We start from the raw sequence: 20752 nt of genomic DNA, 5'->3' as shown, positions 1-20752 counted from the left end.
TTTAATAACTGGTATTTAGAAAACATTCAAAAGATGAGTAAAACCCGATGGTAGCAAAAAAGAAAACAAGTAACATCCCGCTTGTATTCAAACACATCTTGATTGAAACAAAATAAAAAATAAAATTCCTTCCAGTAGCACATTAAAGACCAACTAAGTTTGTTCTTGGTATGAGCATGCACACGAAAGCTCATACCAAGAACAAACTTAGTTGGTCTTTTAAGGTGCTATTGGAAGGCTTTTTTTATTTCGACTATGGCAGACCAACACGGCTACCTACCTGTAACTGGAACATCTTGATTCACCTTAAATTCTACTCCACTTTACTTTCTCCCTGTTATCTCTGCCTTCTTTCAATGTTTCGTGTGAATCTAAAATCTACTGCAGGATGGATAAATTAAACTGTCCATACTGCTTCATATGTTTTCTAAACAATGGTGCAAATCTGACCACAAAACCAAGTATTCTAAAAAAAACTCTCAAGTGGTGGGAGTACTGGTGGAGGATACCCTTGAGCCTGGAGTGCATGGTGACAGGCAGCCTGGACCAGAAACAGCAAGAGAGCAGGCTCCCCTGGAGAAACCCCATCTCTGAGCTCCCTGGTGCCTTGAAGACTGGGTGTGCAAGGTTCACTTCTTGCAGTGAGGGAACTGCCAGAAGGTGCTGAATGGTGGGTTGGAGATCCTCCTTTAGGTATAAAGGGCCAAGGCCGTTTAAGGCTTTCAAGGTCAGCACCAACACAATTATGCTTGGAAACGTGCTGGGAACCAATGGAGGTCTTTCAGGACTGGTGTTATATTCCCATACACGTGTTTTTCTCAACTATTCAGAAATCGGACTCCTTGAGTTGAAAGGGACTTATCCCCAGGGAAGTGTGTTTAGGATTGCAGTCCATTACTGCAAGCCTATATTCCAGACACACTGCACCCTACACACTACACGATACTGTGTTGAAATAGATGGGTTTATAAGAAACAATTATATGCATACACAAGGAAGTTCCATCAAAATTTGAGAGCTGCTGAATAAAAAATGTATAGGATTTTGCTGTTCTGCTTATCTGCATATGAGCAGAACCTTAATAGTACTCTTCAGATTGCACAGAAATCTGAGATGGGCACTTGTGGGGGATGTCACTAGACCTTAAACTGTCGTATCAATTATATACAGTACATAAAGATAATTTCATTTTCCATATTCTCAATTGTTTGACCTTATTTTAAGGAGTGGAGAGAGTTCAGAAGAGCAGCAGTAAAGCACATGCCTTACATACAATTTTTTAAACCTAGGACTGGAGTCATTTGTTAATAGACGAAACTGAGTTAGACGCTCCAAAGTTACCCTTATGTAATGACTTCAGAGTTGTCTCATCCAATAGAAGAACAAGAAATCTAAAACCAAAGATTCAGCAATCTTCAAACGAGACAATTCAATAAATTAGCTATTGATCTTTCAATAAAGTACTTTACATTGAGTTCACAATCTATTATGCTGCCATACGAGTATTTTAGATAAAAGAACAAACACGGTAAGTATGGTGCAACGCTTGGATGGGATATTTTGCCTGCTTTGAAGAGGGCGGCGGCAGCCGAAACACCGGCCCTAGTCTCGCCTGCGCTTAAGCAGCCTCTAACCCGAGCTGAACCAGGCATCACTTGCCCGCTCCAAACATGGCGGCATTTCCCCCGCCCACAAACCCTTTCCCTCATCTCCGTTGATGGCTAGGCGACATCTATCCCTGACCTCACTTCCGCTTGTGCAGCAGCCATTTTGTCTTTCCGTTGATCCTGCTGCCCGAGCTTCTTCCTCCCACCCGTCGCCGCGGACCGCGAAACTCCAGTTCCACCCCCTGGGGCCTGACTGTAGTCTAGACCCGACGGCTTGCTTTTACCCCACCAGGCAACTTGCTTTCCCCCCGACCATTCTCCCCAACCCCCCCCCCCCGTTCTTGCTTTTCCCAGCCACCCACCCACCCACCCTTGTCCCGTCTCCTTCGTGGCAACCTGTGACAGGAGACGCTTCCCCCACCCCACCCCAGCCTCCCCGTCCCCCTTCGCCTCCGAGGGACCCCAAGTGCGCACCCCACCTCCCTCAAACGGCTTGGCTGTCCCGATCCTTCCTCCGCCGCCGCCGCCGCCGCGGGAGGGTGGGGTGGGGGTGGGGGGGTAGAGAAACCGAGTGAGGAGGGAAAGGTCCAGGCAGGCATCCCTCCCTCGCGCGCCCGGCCATGTCCAGCGAGGAGAGCTACCTGGCCATCCTGCGCTACCTGACCAACGAGCGCGAGCCTTATGCGCCGGGCACCGAGGGCAACGCCAAGCGCAAGATCCGCAAGGCCGCCGCCTGCTATGTGGTGCGCGGCGGGACTCTCTACTACCAGCGCCGGCAGCGGGACCAGCAGCGCTTCGCCGAGCTCGAGGTGGTGCTGCAGGCCGAGCGCCGCGCCCGTCTCATCCGAGCGGCGCACCTGGAGCCCGACGGCGCCCACCGCACGCGCCTGCAGACCTGGCAGCGCCTCTCCAAGCGCTACTGGTGGCGAGGTGAGCGGGGTGCGCGGGGCGGGGAAATGGGGGGGGGGAAGCGACGGCTCTCCGGGCACGAGCGAGCGAAGGGACCCACGCGCCACTCGCCCGCCACACCTCCTGCTTCGGGCTTGGAGCGAGGAGCGCCGCCCCTGGTCTAGGCGGACGGAGCTCTCCTCCTCCTCCTCCTCGGAGCTGCTGCAAGACGGGTCGGAGGGGAGCGAGGGACTGGCTGTGTCCTAGGACGAACTCGGAGGAGGAGGGTTTCCGCTTAAACACACACACACACACACACACACACACACACACACACACAAAAAAAACCCCGAATGCACCCGAGTCTCGTTCCTTGGTGAGCATGTGCTCGCCTACGATTAAGGTAGTTTGCCTGGCCCCAATGCAGAATCTCTTGCAGTCAGTGCAGCAAAAAGTGCGATGTTGACAAGAAGGGCGATGGGCTGCCTTGTGGATTTTGGCTGTGGCCCCGAGGCTTGCAATGAAAAAGGTGAATCAGTCACTAACGTAGTTTTCAGGTGTCTTCAGCTCAGTGCCCCTCCCCCCGGAAATGCTTTAGAATTCCAAAATACGCTACTTTGAAACTTAGGTAGATGTCTCATTTTTATTTTAACGTTTATCATTTTACATAGATCACTCATGTTGAGAGGGCTTCACCCTGACCTGGTTCTCACAAGGAGACTCCCAACCAAGACATCCCAGGCACTTGTCCTCCCTGTTTGTTTTCCTGCTGTGCTGTGTAGAACTAAGCCATAGCATAAGCCTTGGCATGTTGGCTCATGGTTTGGCTCTCTCCAAGGTTTAACTTTAACCTGTAACCAAGCAATAACCCTATTGTTTACAACTCATGATTTGACTAGGAGACTTAAACCATGGCTGGGGTCTCCTCTCCAGGAGCCTTCAGGTTCGCTCTAAACCAAGATTTGGCTCAGTGTGGCAAGCACTCTTTTAGTAAGTACCGGTATTATAATAGTCAAGTTGTCAGTCATATGCCTAGATGGGAAGTCTAGTTTCAACTGTGCTCATTAGGAAACAAGTTCTGCTGATTTCAGCAGATCTTCAAGTAAGTTCCTATTTCCAGATGAAAAAAATCTATTGCAACTAACGGGATTAATTTTTGAGTAAACGGGTTGACTGCAAGTGGCTTTTTAAATCTTGGAAGCTCATTTTTTTTTTGCAAAGTTTTTTCTTTTTTCTTTTTGCATAACTATAAAGAGCAAAAATAAGAGCAGACATTAACATGGTTAAGTGGATAGTTCAGCTGTATGGAATGTGCTAATGTGTTCATTAGATAATATAACTGTTTCAGAGAAGATCAGCTACAGTGGACCTACAGAGGCATTAATGGTTTAAAAGCAATTGTGTTATTAAGAATATTTTAATTCAAAATATAAGGTTTTCCTGTATATCTAAGACAGTATCTTATTTGGGGTTTATTTTTAAAAGCCTTCAATGGGAGGACCACACAGAAAGAAGACTAGCAACTTCAAGCATATAAATATAGCAGCTCACTGCTGTGTAGGCAGAGGACCAACTTGGTAGGGATTGTATACCCGAAACATTGCCTTCAAAGGACAAAAAAAACAACAACAAAAAACAACCAACCTTTAGCAGCATTATGCACAGGCTTGCTTGTGAACCAGGAGCATTTCTCAGAGGGTCAAAGAATGTGACTTGGCAATCGGTCTAACAAAGATATATATGCTGAGGAACTTTCTGTGCTGTTGGTTCCAAGGTGTGGGAATTGCAAAGGGGTGGGCAGGCCCATGTTGCATAGAAATGTTTGCAGCTTTCAGCAAGTGCATCATTACTATGCATTACATGGATCAGGAGGAAGGGTCAAGTAAGCAACATTGAGATGCAGCTTGAAGGAGTTGGTGTCTTGAATCAATGCATGCAACTGTGATTTGCACTAAGTCACACAAGGAGGTCTGGTAGAAGGTGGAATTGTTGATTCTTGTTTATTCTGTTTCCATACAGTCTGAGTGGAATTATCATCAAAATGAAAGACAAATGTTGTTATTTTCTTGAATTATGTGCTGAATATTACTTGAAATGGCAAAGGTGAATACATCCTTTTTTGCATCAATGAAGGAATATTTACAATGATTTTTTCTTGCATGCCTTTCTTTAGGTATTCTGAAGCAAGTTAAAGATTATATTAAGGAATGTAGCAAATGCCAGGAAAAATTGGATCGTTCCAGATCTTTGTCTGATCCTTCTGAAATGCTGGAAGAACTAGGTTTAGACACAATATCTCATGAAGATAGTAATGAAACAGATGATGAATTAAGTAACTCAGCGTCGCTTCCAGCAGCTTTGCCAAAACCTGTGAAAAAGAAGCCAATAGCCAAACATGAGCTTGTTTTTGTAAGTAACTTTTTATACAGTCTGGTACCAAGGTTTATTTTATATTTGTATTACTTAATGATGTAAATAAAAAAATTAAGCTAGGATTTACAAATAAACAAAGTTTAAACACACTGCTTGTTACTTTTTCTTTTTTAAAAAAATCCCAGGTTGATAGTAAAGGTCTTGTGAAACAAACTTCTCCAAAGCATTCTCTGTCAGTCTTAAACCAACTGAATCAGCAGCGGCTTTCCAATCAGTTTTGTGATGTTACTTTGCTTATTGAAGGTGAAGTGTACAAAGCACACAAATCAATATTGGCAGCCAACAGTGAGTACTTCAGAGAACTTTTCATCGAAAAAGGAGCTGTTTCCAGTCATGAAGCTGTGGTGGATCTTTCAGGTAAACTGATCTAAGCAACAACAACAAAACCAATAAATAAGATATTTAATTTTTTTTAAAAAAACTATTCAGATTTTGTTTGGTCAAATAGAGAAGACGTTGAAAACCTGTAGGGTATCTTGTCCTGTCCCCCCTGCCCAACACCAACTCAGCTAGTTTATTTTTTTTAATAGATCTTTACCCTGCCCTTTCAGGACAAGAAACTCCCCCAAGGCTTACAGTAATTCTTTATTAAGTATATTAATTACAGATCAAAAATATTGAAATAACCAGATAAAATCAGCAGAGAGCAGTGACACACATTAAAAATTATTAAAACTCTGAACAAAACAGAAGTTTTTAAAGATATGCTGAAAGGCAGATAGCAACAAGGCCATACATACTTCCTTACAGAGGAAATTCCACAAGATGTTGGGTCACCACTGAAAAGAGCTCATTTGATGCTTGCCATATTATAAACTGCCCTGTGATATTTGGATGAAGGGTGGTATAGAAATTATATGTATGAATGATCGACCTTGATGGAAGGCCAGAAAGCTGTTTGTGAGCAGGATGCAGGGCTATATACATGGCCTGATCCAGCAGGGCTGCCCTTCAAGACATGCATACCATTCAGTATGATATGCTGTCTCCAGAACTAAGTCCTAGAGTTTATTTGTTTCTGCTGGCATTTAATATGCACAAAGAGGAGGAGCTAACCGGGTGTGGTAGTAGAAGATGGAGATGCCAGGGACACAGAACTACTGCTGCTGATATGTGAGTAAGGAAGTTAGGTCTCTGCTGTCCAGAGTGTATGGGAGAAGTTGCATTAGATCACAAATACAGGGAATAATACACCGCTGTACTGGCCATATTTAGAAATCATGCAGCCAGAAACAAGACATTAAAACAAAGTGAACTTAAAGAAACTTGTATCTGAAGAAGTGTGCATGCACACGAAAGCTCATACCAGGAACAAACTCAGTTGGTCTCTAAGGTGCTACTAGAAAGAATTTTCGATTTTGTTTAAACTAGAGAGTGTTACATTTTGCTGCAGAAAAGCCTCTTAAGCATGTTTCAAACAAATGGAACCTCTCTCTTTCTGCTTGTATAGTTTCTCCAGAAAATAATTTAGGAGTTCCTATTCAATAGAGACCAGAGCAGGCAGCCTTTACTTTGAGTGGGCTTCCGGGACTGTCATATGGATAGGCTACACAGTGTCTGATTTCTAAAATCCTTCAGCTGCACTTCTAAGGTATTCCTCCCAAAGTTGCCTAATTTGTCCTGGCAGTATTCATTTTCTCTTCAGAACTCCAAGAATGTGGTCATACAAATAAAAAATTATCCCTGAGGACTTTGTTTGTATGGTTTGAGGCTGTTATTATAGTTAGCTGGTAATGAACAAAAACAGCAATTTATTTCTAAATAAATTAGTGATCTTTTGTCACCTTCTTCCTTATTTGTTGCAGGCTTTCGCAAGGCCAGCTTCCTCCCTTTGCTAGAATTTGCTTACACCTCAGAGCTGACGTTTGATTTCTGCAATATGGCAGCAGTAGCTGAGCTGGCCCAACATCTCCTCATGACAGAAGTCCTGGAAATCTGTGAAAATGTGCACAAACAAATGGAAGATAAACAAATCACAGTGTACCAAAAAGGAGACGTTCAGATAGTGGAGGTAGCTCAAACCCTTTTAGAGCAGAACGAAAGTGAAGTAGCTGAGAATATTTCAGAGCAGAATGAAAGCCCATTGAACCCAGCGGACAGCGTGGAGCAGCCTTTACCTTCAGAAGATGCTGTAGCAACTGTGAATGGAACATGTTCGAGTACTGATGTGGAAGAAATGGCTACGCCTGAGGCTGCACCGCAAACTGCTTCAGAGCCTCTTGTGGACAATCCTCCAGAGCCTCTGGTGCAATCTACTTGTGTAGAAATGACTGAAACTGAAGAAAAAACCCAAATCGTAGAGTGTACCACAAATCAGACTGTTTCTGTAGTGCAGTCAGAGCCTCCAGCAGCAGAACAGGTCATTATCAGCACTCAGGCAGAAAGCGATACTGATCAGAATGATGGAAGTGAACAAAACGTGATCAGCGAAGCAAATGCAGGTGCTGCCTCTGAAGATAATGGGGAAGGACTTAAGCGAAAACGTGGCAGGCCATGTAAAATGCAGAGCACTCCTCAGTCTCAGTCAGAGACCTCAGTTCCCGGTCAAGATGACACCTACAAAAGCAAGCTACGTCAGCGTTCTGTGAGTGAAGGTGGCTATATCAAGTTGCACAAGGGCATTGAGAAAAAACTACAAAATAGAAAGCCGGCAGCCAAATCAGCCATTCAGCAGGTATGCTCAAAATCGTACCGTCCAAAGTTAAAAAGCTTTATTTGTGTCCACTGAGCTGTTTGTTTGTTTGTTTGTAGTAATAAGGATATATCTTTGCTTCCCTTTCTTGCATTTCAATCCCAGCAAGGCTTCCAAGGTGGTTTACAATAAAAAATAAATTTTAAAGATGTAATGTATGCAAAATCGTAACATGATCAGATGTAATGATTAAAACAGTCAACAAAAGTAAATTCAACAGTACAAGAAAACAATTCCAGTTCCACTTTCGGTTTGAGATCTCACTGCTTCTTGCTGTACCCCTAACATCAAGGGCGGACATAATAGGGCCTTGCCAGAGGATGTGAATTCACTAGAAAGATATGCAGGAGATATTCAAGGACCGCCTTTCCCCATATTAAGGTCCAAAGGGTGGCAACCTGAGTACAGGCTTTTTTCTGGTGATTCCCTGTTTATAGAATGCTCCCCCCAGAGAGGCTCACTTGTTGCCATTATATATCTTTAGGTACCAAGCAAACAAAACCTTTCCTTTACAACCAGGAATTTGCCTTCAGCTCTCTATGGCCTTTTAGAAGTAGTTGGGATGTTTTTAATATGTCTGTTTCCTCTTCATTGAAATACGTCTGTGTGGGGTTTATTGTCTATTTGTTTGGTTGTAAGTTGCTTTGCCCTGGGCAAGATAAAGCGACGGACAAATTTAATAAATGTTGATGGTGATGATGATGATGATAATTGCACTGTGAATATGCCCTAACTTGTTTCTTCCTTTCAGGAGGCTTATTGCAACATTTGAGAACCTATGAATTAATGTGTAGAAGTCTTGAGTAAGCACAGCCTATATGTAAACTACTTGTAGAGTGGTTTGGTAATGTGTGAGCAGAAAACTGTAATCACAGCTTCACCATGACAAACTTCTTAATTCAAAACTAGATTTGTGCTCCATTATTGCCCGCTTTGGTCATTGCAGCTCCTATGTTGCTCTATATAGAGGTGAACATGCACTAAATAGTGTTGCTCCTTGGAGTCTGCATGTACAGCATGAGCACCTGTAGCAAAGGATATGTCAAGCTGTACATGTGAAGATTTCAGTGTGACCTGGGACCCCAATCACGTAGAATTCCAGCTGTACACACAAACGCTTTGGTGTTAACATACATTGGTGCTGTACAGACAGAAAACAGGTGCTGGAATAACCTGGCATGCTTCTGTTCCTGTGGAGAGCAACATGGACATTATAATGTCTGAAGAGGGCTCACGTGTTGTGGAATTCTGTGCTAATACAAGCGTGTGGGTTTTATGGGGAATATCACATAAATCTTTTTCATGTCCCTTTGCTAAAATAGCTGAGATATTTTAAAAGGAAACTTCCTTTGCTATTCCACTTGGGTTGTTGATTTTACAGTCCCTTCTCCCCCATGTAATGTTAATTGTAACCAAACATTTTCAATTAGGTTGCCATGAAGCTAGTACAAAGGGGCAAGAAGATGAAGCAGCCCAAGAGAGACACTACAGAGCACAGTGAGACAGAAACTCAGCACAAATGTGGTGAATGTGGAATGGTTTTTCAGAGGCGTTATGCTCTTATAATGCACACACTGAAGCATGAAAGGACAAAGAATTTTAAATGTCCAGTAAGTTTCCCCTTAAAATTACTCTAAACTGGCACTTCTGTAGCAATGCTTGTTCATGTATTTATTACTTAACTTTATTTTTTATTTTTTTTAAATTGTACAAATTACCATTTAATACAGAGCTTAAAAACAGCTCAGATGTTATGTAAATGTTAACAATAAATTAAAAGCATTATGCAATTGAATGTTACCTAAGATTAGTCATTCTATAACGTAAGAAATATAAACAATCTTTCGATAAATCTTTTGGTTTTGTTAATCTGTGTTCTCCTAGAATATATTAATTTAAACAGTCCCACAGTAAACCATATTTTCTCAAACCAATATATTGTTAGAGGAGCATTGTTTTCCCCTGTTGTTTTTTGCTAAAATTGTTTGGTTGCTTCTAGCAGATTGACATCTGGAACTATGTTTTTTAGATAACCGCAGTAGTATTTTAGGATACCAAGGGTTAGGGTACCCTAGTGTTTTTGTAACTAATTATATTACAAAAGTTCTGAAAGATAGGCAGATATATTTTTTTTGCACATATATTGGGAATTTCCTGTGTCATCCCATAGCTCCAGCAATTGTCCTGTCCTTTTCTTTAAACCAAGTTTAATGTGTATGTTGTTAAATTCCATTGCTATTAGATTTTAAAATTTGCCTTTAAATCTGCTGAAACTAGCCTGGCTAGGGAATAATCATTTCCATTCATCAGTTCCTGTTTCATGTCCAACATCTCTCTATTCTTTAAATGCTAGATTAATTGAGTTGTGTACAGCCTACCACTTCCCTTCGATAATCCAAATGGCATTTAACATTGCAACAATCTCCCAGCGTGGTTTCTCAAAAGATAACAATTCCAACTTAAACTCTCATCACTGCTCTTAAATATGTTTCAGCTCTCCAGTCAGATAGCTTAGATTCATAGTCTCTAGATCTTGGAGTGTTACAAGGCAAATGTTGTCGCCATTCCTGTCTGCAATTTGTAATATGCATAAAGTGGAACAGACTTTTAGAATTTGAGTTGTCACAGATCTCTTAGTCAGATCTATTTATCTATTTATACATTACTTTTATCTGTAAGGTATGAAAACCTAGAAGTAAGTCCCTTATCTAGTAGACAGACAGAACTCTTCCAGCTACAAAACTGTTACATGAATGTTGATCTCTGATTCTTAGTGCTAAGATTTCAAATGACATATCAAAACAATTTTATGTTTCTCAGCTGTGCAAAAAAGAGTTTCAGTATGGTGCCTCGCTGCGAGCTCATCTTGTTCGCCATACCCGAAAAAATGAAGTGACTGTTGCAACTGCCAGTATAGAGGAGAGTGGTGCAGCTATGAAGGGCAGAACTAAACGGGAGTTTATCTGTGATATATGTGGAAGAAGTTTGCCTAAACTCTACTCTCTGAGAATCCATATGTTGAAACATACAGGTGTAAAGCCACATGCATGTAAGGTAAAAGTAATGCTTTATGGTCTCACATTTTTTATGTATTTCTTGCGATATTTTAGCCATGTGGCTTAAAGCTTATATGAAGAGCAATCGCTATCTGAAAGTAACACAATTTATAACAATGAATACTGTTGAAATGAAGGGAAAGTAGGTGGGAACTTTGTGTTAAGTTTTAAGGTAGCCTAGAAAAACTTCAGTATTGGACTGTGAAGCCTTTCATTAATTATAAACCATAGTTAAAATCTTGATTCTGCATTACTTCAAAAAGATGGATGCTGTGGCCACCACGTTTCATTTACTTAATCCCAAAGGCCTAGATTTCAGTTTAAACTCGCATTGGTTCCAATGATACCTAAATAATATTTAGCCAAGTCATACTCAGAGTAGACATCTACAGAGTAGAGTTGAAGCCTATTGATTTCATTGTGTCTGCTGTGCGACTCATGTTGATATCACCCAGCCAGTTTGGCTTTTATATGTATTGGGTGAAATCCAATGCTGCCATTCCACTGGCAGAACGGCTTTTGATCCAGCAGTGGTGTCTGCGCACTCCTGAAATAGTCTGAGCGACCTGTTCTTCAAGACCTCCCAACAACCCACTGGAGGGTTGTGAGGGCTGCAGAGGGAATGGACATGGGAGAAAATCGTCTTTTCTTAAGTTAGCTGATGCCTCCACTGGATCAAAAGCTATTATGCAAGCAGAACAGTAGCGATTGAATTCATTGATTATAAAAACATCTAATTACATTTGCAGGTGTACCATAGGTGTTGTGAGTTTAGTAGGTAGACTTGCTACATTTATTTTCTGTTTTGCAATTTCCAATTTTCTTCATCACTGAAATGCTATACTAATTATGCAGGTACAAATTGTGGGCTGTATCCAACTAAGTAGATCTGCTAGCACAAGGATTTCTGCTTTCACAGGGGAAGTTAGTCACCCTCTGTTCTCCCACTTGCCCACTCCCCAAATCTGCTCTAGAGGGTTGGGAAGCCCCCCAGAACGGATTTAAGGGGGCACAGGAAGAGGTGAGGAGAGGGAGGTGAAGTCCCTTCAGCAGCCAAAGGTAGTTGCACTAATGGACCTGTTTAGTTGGATACTAAATCCCTTTGCCTCCTTGTCTCCTAGTTTTCCCATAAAACTACTCGTATTGGGAAGAGGAGGTCTTACTTTACCATCTAATGCTTCCTTTATCATAGGTAGTTGCTGTCTATCTGGAAGGATGGTAACATTTGCTGACAATTTGGTCTCTTGCAGATTTGTGGAAAGTCGTTTACTTACAAACACGGTTTAAAGATGCACCTAGCGCTCCATGAGGCACAGAAGCAGTTTAAATGTGAATTGTGTGATAAGTCTTTTGTCACGAAAAGAAGTCTTCAGGAGCATATAAGCATTCACACAGGTAAATGAGAGAGACCCTTTCTTATTAATGAAAAAGTAACACCCGCACTATACTTTCATGGGTGTATAAACTGAATGCACAAATAGTTAGTGGTTTCAGTTCAGTGAAATTCATTATTCCAGCCATATGTGATGAGGGAGCTGAGAGACTAGAGCTCTGTTTCAATTTTCAACTGGCAGCTTTGAATCAGTATATTAAATTCAGTTTTGTTTTATATTAATTGCTTATTTTATGAATATTGTTTCTGATTCATGGTGTTTGCAGTTGAATCAGCTAAAAAAGGGGAATGAAATTATTTTCTCCGCATCCCTTACCACAACCTATCTCCCATTTGTCTGTAGTACAGGGTGAGGCTTTTCCCTCTGTCTTCTTTGTAGTCCCTGTTCCCGCAGTCTTTTCTGTAGCCACTGCCTAACTATTCGTCATCTGCTGTGAGCTTCTTCCATTTCCATAGAACCATATCTCTACAAATTTCTCCATAATTCTGATGCCTTCTTGTACTCATTCTTTTCTTCTGCCTTAGCTGGCCTCTTCTAAAGAATGTTTGAATTATTGGTCAGTTGAATTATTAGTCAATTATTCAATGCCTAAATATTTTTCCTACATGTGTAATAACAGTGGAGTGTGGTGCAACATGCCTTAGCTGTCCCCGTGCCGTAATTGTCAACAACATATCTACCTACTGTCACCTTCCTTTCATCCCATTTGCTGCCTCTAACCCCTTTCCCAGTGAATATTCTTTTTCTTGTTCTTTAAACTTGCATACTGCCTTTCACCTGAAGATCACAGTGTGGTGCACAACGTAAAAATACAAAACGAGAACAAAAAATACATAATAAAAAAACATAGCATTTTGCTGACAATGTGCTCCAAAACTCCGGTCTTGTTATAGCCTACACTCCCTGGTACCGGTAGATGGAGCCTAGTTGGGCTCTCAGTCAGTCAGCAGACACTGGAGTGGGAAAGGATTCCTTTTGAGGACCAAAGATGCAAAAAAGGCTGGCTTCCTCAAGAGGAGGGCCAGATGAACAGCTCACCTCTTCCACTGATGGTCTCTAGCTGCTGCTACTTCTGAGAGCAAAGTATCCATTTTCCTCAACTAACCTCCTTCTTGCTGTATTTGCTCGCATTATCTTCTCTCATATTTTAGCCAAAACCATGCAAGGAAATGCATTCCAAAAGCATTTTTAATGTTAAAAATAATTTATTATTTTTTTGCCTTGAATACAATAGCATCTATTAAAGCCATTGCCCCTATTATTTTGTCAGGAGAATCAAAATACTTTTGTTCACACTGTGGAAAGTCTTTCCATAGAGCTTCAGGACTTAGCAAGCATCTAAAGAAACACCAGCCAAAACCTGAAATTCGTGGATATCAGTGTACTCAGTAAGTATGGATAGAATTGGAAGCCTTTAAACGTTTTAAGTATATTTTTGCCAATTTCATTGGATATCGAAATGAATTCCCATTTTACTTTTACAGAAATCTGCCAGGCTGTTTCAGGCAAGCCATGCCCGCTTCACAATATATGATGTCATGTGTGGGGTAGATAAGGGTGAGGCTTGGTTCCCTGCTTCCCAGACACCTGACATTGAGATATGTCAGTTGGTAGAGCATGAGACTCTTAATCTCAGGGTTGTGGGTCCTGCATTGCAGGAGGGTTTGGACTATATAATCCTTGTGGTCCCTTTCCAACTCAACAATTCTATGGCAACCAGCTTGGCTGTTGGGTGCTTCGGAAGTGCCATACAAAGCACTTCGCAAGTGCTTTCTGCACATCACTTCTCAAGTGCCCAACAACCAGCTCATTGTGAGGCATTTGGGAAGCGCTGCACAGAGTGCTTTGCAAACCTTGTGCTTGGCGCTTCCCAAGCACTGAGCACCGGGCTTCCAAAGCTTGCTCGCTGTGCGCTGGCAGCTCTTTCCAAACATCTGACAATTAGCTGGTTGTCAGGTGTTTGGGAAGGGTGGCACACAAGGCTGAGCAAGCGCTTCAAACTGCTTCTCCCCCATGGACCAGCTTTAACAGGTGTCAGTTGCTCAAAGTCACTTTGATTTCAGACATGTGGTTGGTCCTGCCCATCTGTCAAAGGTGGGCTATAGTGGTGGTTGGGAGATGAAGACCTGGCCCACCAGGCCAAAACTGTTCCCCACCCCTGGTATAGCTTATATGTGGTTTTAATGTGAAAACAGAGTTTTGCTCTTATCACACTTCATTTCTTATGGCTTGTACAATGTAACTTGTGATAGCATAGGGGTGAGTGAGTGGCTGTGGGTTTCTTAGGGAAGGAGAGTTGATTTGTCTTTAAAAGGCATGGGAACAATTTTCCAGTGGAAAAATTGGGCTTCAAAATCACTCTTTTTTAATAAAAAGTTTTATGTTATATTACACTTTGTAGCTAAGACCACTATAAATCAAACAAGCTTGCTTGTCAAGAAAAAAAGCAAGTGAATAAAAAGGGAGGAAAAAAAGAGGAAAAAAATCAAGCTGTTTTCTGTAAGGGTAGAGGATTAGCCAGTCATCACATTTTTGTGGCATAGCAAATTGGGCCATACTTTTGTGAAGTATTAGACGCCTGTTAACGGGGATTATTTTTATAGGTTTTAAATTTTTTGACTAACATTAATTTCAGTGTATCTATTCTAAACTGCCACCCTGGGCTCCTTTGGGAGGAAAAGCAGGACAGAAACCTAATAAAGAAATAAAAAGAAGCAACTCTCTAGATCCAGCCCATAGTTACATTAACATGAAATAAGTCTTGTTGGCCATGCAGCTTATAGCTGTACCTCAAATACCTTTTCCAGTTGTTTCCTTTAACCAAATGTGTTCTGTTTCAGATGTGAGAAAAGTTTCTATGAACCCAGAGATCTCCGACAGCACATGAACAAGCATCTTGGGGTGAAACCATTCCAGTGCCAATCTTGTGGAAAGTGCTATAGTTGGAAAAAAGATTGGTATTCTCATGTGAAGTCCCATTCTGTTACTGAGCCTTACAGGTAAATAACTAGTCTAAGCTTTGAATAAATACTCAGATGATTAAGACCTGTAGCCAAGTCAGTGTGTACTTTGTAATTCTGCTTGTGCATAATGGAATGCCTTTTGGATGCATATTTTAAAATTCTGTGTCATGGCCATCAGGAATGATTAATATAAAGTATTTTGATTATCGCCTCAACTTAGCCACTAGACTTCCTACAGCTCCTTAAAGTTTCTGAATATGTTAAAAGGCAGCTTGCTACATTTGTTGTGACCTGGAGGTACTCCAGCCTCCTTCACAACACAGGGTGGTGGTGGTGGTGGTTTTCAAAAGTTGTTTTAACAATTAGCCCATATAGAATTTAGCCTGTGGTTATCCATTTTACAGTGTGTGTCCTATTGTGGTTCCAGAAAAAGATGTATAATGCAATTGTAGCATGAGGAATAAAGAGTACAGTGCACTTGCAACTCATGTCACGCAGGGACTTTGTACTCACCAAGTAATCTAACTTCCCAGCCCAAATACTTATTATTGTAAGAGTTATAAATACCTTTAGGACTTTTCTATCCTGCCCTAATGGTCTTCTCCTGTTGTTTTTTTAGGTGCAATGTGTGTGGCAAAGAATTCTATGAGAAAGCTTTGTACAGAAGGCATGTCAAGAAAGCAACTCATGGCAAAAAAGGGAGAGCAAAGCAAAATTTGGAACGTATTTGTGAGCACTGTGGGAGAAAATTCACCCAGCTTCGGGAGTACAGAAGACACATGAACAACCATGAGGGTAAATCTGACAAGTTTAATTTTTAGAATAGTGCCATGTTTCAATAAACTTGGAAAACATTAAATTTAAGGGGGAAATGGTTCCAGTCTGCACTGCTTTGAGATGAGCTAAAAATAATGGACTGGGTATAAATAAGTGGTACATCTATGAAATGACGAAAAATTAATGAACAAATGAGACTATCATGCAGTAGCCAGACTGTATAATTTTTCTACATCTTTGCAGCGGACTGGACCTGATTAGACCCACCAGGGCTCCCCATTGGGCCTGCAATGCCATTTTGGACATGCCCAATGTCTTCAGATGTGGGGCAGGAAGAAACCTGGCTCAGCTGTAAGGGCATTTGCAGACACCATCAAGCAGCTGATCAGTGTTGCATGGAAAGCCTTAAGCAAAGCACTGAGCAAGGTGTCAGCTGATTGTTGACTCTTCAGAAGCACCTTTCAAAGCATTGTGCAAGAGCACTTTGAAAGGGGCTCCTGAAGACACATGCGGGCAAAAGGTGACTGGGTGTCATGTGCCAAAGTTTGCCCACAACACGGGAGGGTAACCATTTGACCCACTGGCCAGATCCAATCACCCACCCATGCAGTAAATCGTTAAGGAAAGTATTGTAATGTTAATAAAAAACACATTTCAACAAAGGTTCAAATGCAGAAAACGCTCCAAGTGACTGGTAGCAATCTATTGTAACATGGATAGATGAAAAAAGAGTACTCTATTGTAATTTGGGGGTCTGAACTAATTGATAAAGGAGTATTTCTTAATTACCCTTTTGGTAACCAGGTTTTGCTTAGCCTTTCAAACGTTGTTACCTCCTTTCTTTCTTATTTTGTTAAATAGGTGTTAAACCATTTGAATGTCTGACCTGTGGAGTGGCTTGGGCTGATGCACGTTCTTTAAAGCGCCACGTACGGTCACACACTGGAGAGAGGCCTTATGTTTGTCCCGTATGCAATGAAGCCTACATAGATGCCCGTACCTTAAGGAAGCACATGACCAAGTTCCACCGGGATTATGTACCTTGTAAAATTATGCTGGAAAAGGACACACTTCAGTTTCATAATCAGGGAACCCAAGTAGAACATGCCATCAGCATTCTAACATCTGATGTGCCGGAACAAGAAACAGAGGTTTGCAGTGAAGAGATTGAAACAGTAGTAGTGACTGAAGAAACGCTGGAAACAGCATCAACTGCTGAAGACTGTACAACAGTTTCCACACTTTCTGACCAAAGTATCATGCAGGTCGTCAATTATGTGTTGGCACAACAAGGACAAAAAATGACTGAGGTCACAGAAGCCATTCAAACTGTAGAAGTGGAGGTAGAACATGTTTCTGATCCAGACTGAATACAAAAGTTCACGAATAAGGAAGGTGACCTGGGTGAAGCGGCATGCAGTTATCAAAGTATTAACCGTCGTACTGGTTGGATTTTTACAGTAATAGCTCCAGAACATTGCTCAGTTTCTTGAATGTGTAATACCAACCTCTGTAATAAAATGCAAAATCAAAGACTTTCCGTATAAGCCATGGACATGTACTAAGACTACTGATCAGTTGTAATCACTTAGTAAAATCTCAAAAATAAAGTCATTGGTGTGGTCGTGGTAGGTATGTTGTAGTTTTTGTTTTCCCCTCTGCAGTTTGCTTTTATACTGCTGTTTTGGCTTTGTTGGGCAGCTTGGTATGCTACAGAGTTGTGCCAGTCACTTAAAAACTCAGCTACATTTGAAGTTCACTGAAAACCAGGATAGGAGTTTGATCTGCAAGTTTACCTATGAACCTGTTATCGATATAGATGAATACTCTGATCATGGGAAGGACTGAGGCGGTGAGTTGTACTCCAATGTGTATGTTGGGGCAAATCTCTGCTGCATTGTACATTCCTGCACTTTTTCAGTTTTGTCTCTTGCATAACCTGTAAAAGTACTTTTATGATTGCATGTCCTACAACTACCAAACATATTTGTATACTTTATATATATATATACGCTGGTGCAATTATGCTTCATTAAGAGCACTGTAAACAAAGAAAAACTAAGGAATGTGTTGTGTATATGAAAGTCAAGAGTGGTTATTTTATTTTGTCATACATTTCAACTTCCATGAAACCAAACTTTTGTATATGCAGTTTTGAGAGGTAAGGAATTAAAACATAGTTGCCAAAATTAGTAATTATAAAAAGAAAAACTTGACCTATTAGAGCAAGATGCAAAAGAGCACCATAGGGTAGCAACTGAGTTGTTTATCAAACCATAACAGATGAAATCTATATCCATAGCAACGATATTGAGCTATTGTTGGTAAACTCTAATCAAGCCAATTACTATGTATTATAGAGGCTTGCAGTTTGTATTTGTAAAGAAATTAATTTCTGAATCAATTAGGAGCTAAGCTGTTACCTGTAAAAACAGACCAACAGAACCAATGCCTTATATGAAGAACAGCATGTCCCATTATGGGGTTATTGAGTCTTTGTTTTCTGCGGATTGTAAGTGGTGATTGTCTCTTGTAAAGCTTCCAGTAAGAGTTTACTGAAGCAGAAAGCAAAATTGTTTAGTGTCTGTAAATTATTTATACGTTGATTAGTCATATATTCAAGAAAACTATTCAAAATGACTATAGAACTCAGTATGCTTGTTAAAAAACAAAATGTAACCATGTGAAACATGTGAAACATGAGGGCAAGGGACATGTAATGGGAGCAGACTTGGCTACAGGTTCTAGTTCTCCCCCTCCCTTACTTTAAAAATACAGTAAAGCCAGAGATTGAATGGGTATAAGCACAACCATGTGGATCCAATATGGTAAAGTCTGTGTCAGTGGCAACGTGGCTTCATCTCAAAAGTTGTTTAAAATATTAATTATAGTGTCAGTGGTGATGTCTGCTTCTAAACATTCTAAATTGTTTACTGTACACATAACAAGTTCAGGCTTTCACCTATCTTAAAAGAACCATGAAATTCCAGCTGAAATTCTGATACCTGCCAACAGTACAGTAGTTAACTTACAGGGGTCCAAGCTTTCATCTGTCTCACTTTGTCTTCATTAAACAAAGGATAGCCAGTTAAATAATACTGTTGTGTTATGTTGCTAGTTGGTGTGAGAAAAGATGTGAAGTTGTTTGTTGTTCAATTGTGATATATTTGAAACACTGCTTCCTCCAGTGACGGCAAGAAGCCCTGCTGTAGCAGAAATTTAAATTCTCAGGTTTCTATCAATGTACAGTACAGGTATTTTAGTCTTAAATCTAAACACAGATTTTATTAGAAACAAAGCAGAGCTTGTTTAAAACTGGAAAAGCATCCCTGTACATATTTAGTATGCATGTACATGGTGCCATACAAAGAAGGTATCTACAGCAAGGGACTTGCAAGCTAGAAAAAGACACAAGACCTGCTGGAGTGTAATTTCTCTGTTCATAGGATAGGAGAGGCTGTTCTTTCACAAAGTGGTTACATTGTAGGTAGGGGTAGGACCTCTGGTGGGAGCGCATTATGCTCTTTCTGGAGTAATTTGTCCACCTTTGGTCCCCACCCTGCACTCAGCTCTCACAAGTGGCTGCTAAAAGCTGTCAGCCTGAAACAGTGACCAGACCCTGGGAAATGGCTTCAACTGGCCAGCTAAACCAGGTGAGGGTTGGTGATGGGTCTCAAACCCTCAGTAAGGTAGGGACTTCCCCTGCATGTGAATACAGGCTCTGGCAGATTTAGTGGACAAGACCAATAGTGGGTCCAATGGTCAAGGAGGTGGTTTCTGCACATGCTGTAGACAGAAGTGAGGGGCAGATGGAGCTCATCAACCTGGGAAGGTAGGCTATCTAGGAGAAGGAAAACTGATTCTAAACTTCTGCTGCCCTGTAGGATATCTGTGGGAGAAGAAAAGGCTAAGAAGTAAACCCTCAGAGTGGAGTCCCTAAGATGGTTGTATGGCACCCTGTATGCCTCCTTCCAGCAACTCCTGCAGCCAAGCTCGGCTTTCCTTTGAACCACATCAGCAAGGGGTCTTGTAATGTCTAGGCAGCTCAGAACCTCCATAAGCATGCCCAGACTTGAGCCCCGAGGAGGTCACTTCAATTTTGCTAAAGCAGTGATTTGACTTCACCCCTGGAGGTGTATTCCATTGTCTCGAGACAGATGCCAACGACGTGGAAGGGGAGAGAAATGGAAGGCTAAATAGGCTAGAATATGCAACTTCTTGCATGCAGGTACTCTTCAGATTTTTGGACTACAGCTCCCATAATCTCTAAGCATTGGCCATAATGAGAGCTGCAGTCCAGAACATCTGAAGGGTTGGGGAAGGCTGCGGTGTAGTATTGGAGGCTAAGGTACAGTGGTGCCCCACTAGACGAATGCCTTGCTAGACGAAGGGCATTCGTCTAGCGGAAGTTGCCCCGCAAGACGAAAAAGTCAATGCGGCTGCTTCGCAAGACAAAAATTTTTAATTTTTTTAGCGCGAAAACCTCCGTGCTCCATTGCCGCTTCGCTAGACGAAAAATTCGCTCTACGAAAAAACTCGTAGAACGAATTATTTTCGTCTAGCGGGGCACCACTGTATTGTCAAAATATTAACTCCTCATAGCAAAGAGGAACCATCCATTACCCTGGTGCTACAGATGACATCACCATTGCTCTAATAGTCCCAAAGCTGTACTCCCTCTTAACTATACCACTAACAGTGTCATGCCTGACAGCTACCGTATCTTCCACTGGACAAACCCAGGTTCATCATAGGCTTTGACAGCTACAGAAGCTAATAGGGAGTTTCAACTAGAGCGGAAATCTTACAGCCAGTAGTCTTCCTCTGCTGAGTTAAAAACCTCATCCCAGACACCAATACTGGCACCCCGTGGTAGTGGTGGGGCAAGAAACTAGGATCTGTTACCCATAGTCCTAGCAGCTCTGAAAAATATACAATGCCT

The 20752-nt window shown here is 41.6% G+C and overlaps 1 protein-coding gene across 2 annotated transcripts; it reads left to right on the top strand.

Annotated features, from left to right (window-relative positions):
• The first annotated feature begins 2172 nt into the window (after nucleotides 1-2172).
• On the top strand, nucleotides 2173-17441 carry ZBTB11 (zinc finger and BTB domain containing 11). Of its 2 annotated transcripts, none has more exons than XM_033146662.1 (11): nucleotides 2173-2537; nucleotides 4669-4904; nucleotides 5054-5285; nucleotides 6734-7602; nucleotides 9051-9230; nucleotides 10441-10674; nucleotides 11927-12071; nucleotides 13341-13458; nucleotides 14911-15069; nucleotides 15653-15828; nucleotides 16672-17441. In XM_033146662.1, the coding sequence occupies exons 1-11, from the start codon at nucleotides 2228-2230 to the stop codon at nucleotides 17178-17180; spliced, it is 3168 nt and encodes a 1055-aa protein (XP_033002553.1). In that variant the 5' UTR covers nucleotides 2173-2227; the 3' UTR covers nucleotides 17181-17441. The 2 variants fall into 2 exon arrangements, with proteins under 2 accessions (XP_033002553.1, XP_033002554.1); XM_033146663.1 differs by lacking the exon at nucleotides 2173-2537 and adding an exon at nucleotides 3523-3597.
• Nucleotides 17442-20752: the final 3311 nt, after the last annotated feature.

This window comes from Lacerta agilis, chromosome 4 (genome assembly GCF_009819535.1).
Source record: "Lacerta agilis isolate rLacAgi1 chromosome 4, rLacAgi1.pri, whole genome shotgun sequence".
Lineage (NCBI taxonomy): Eukaryota > Metazoa > Chordata > Lepidosauria > Squamata > Lacertidae > Lacerta > Lacerta agilis.
This window is presented reverse-complemented; position numbering and strand designations above follow the sequence as displayed.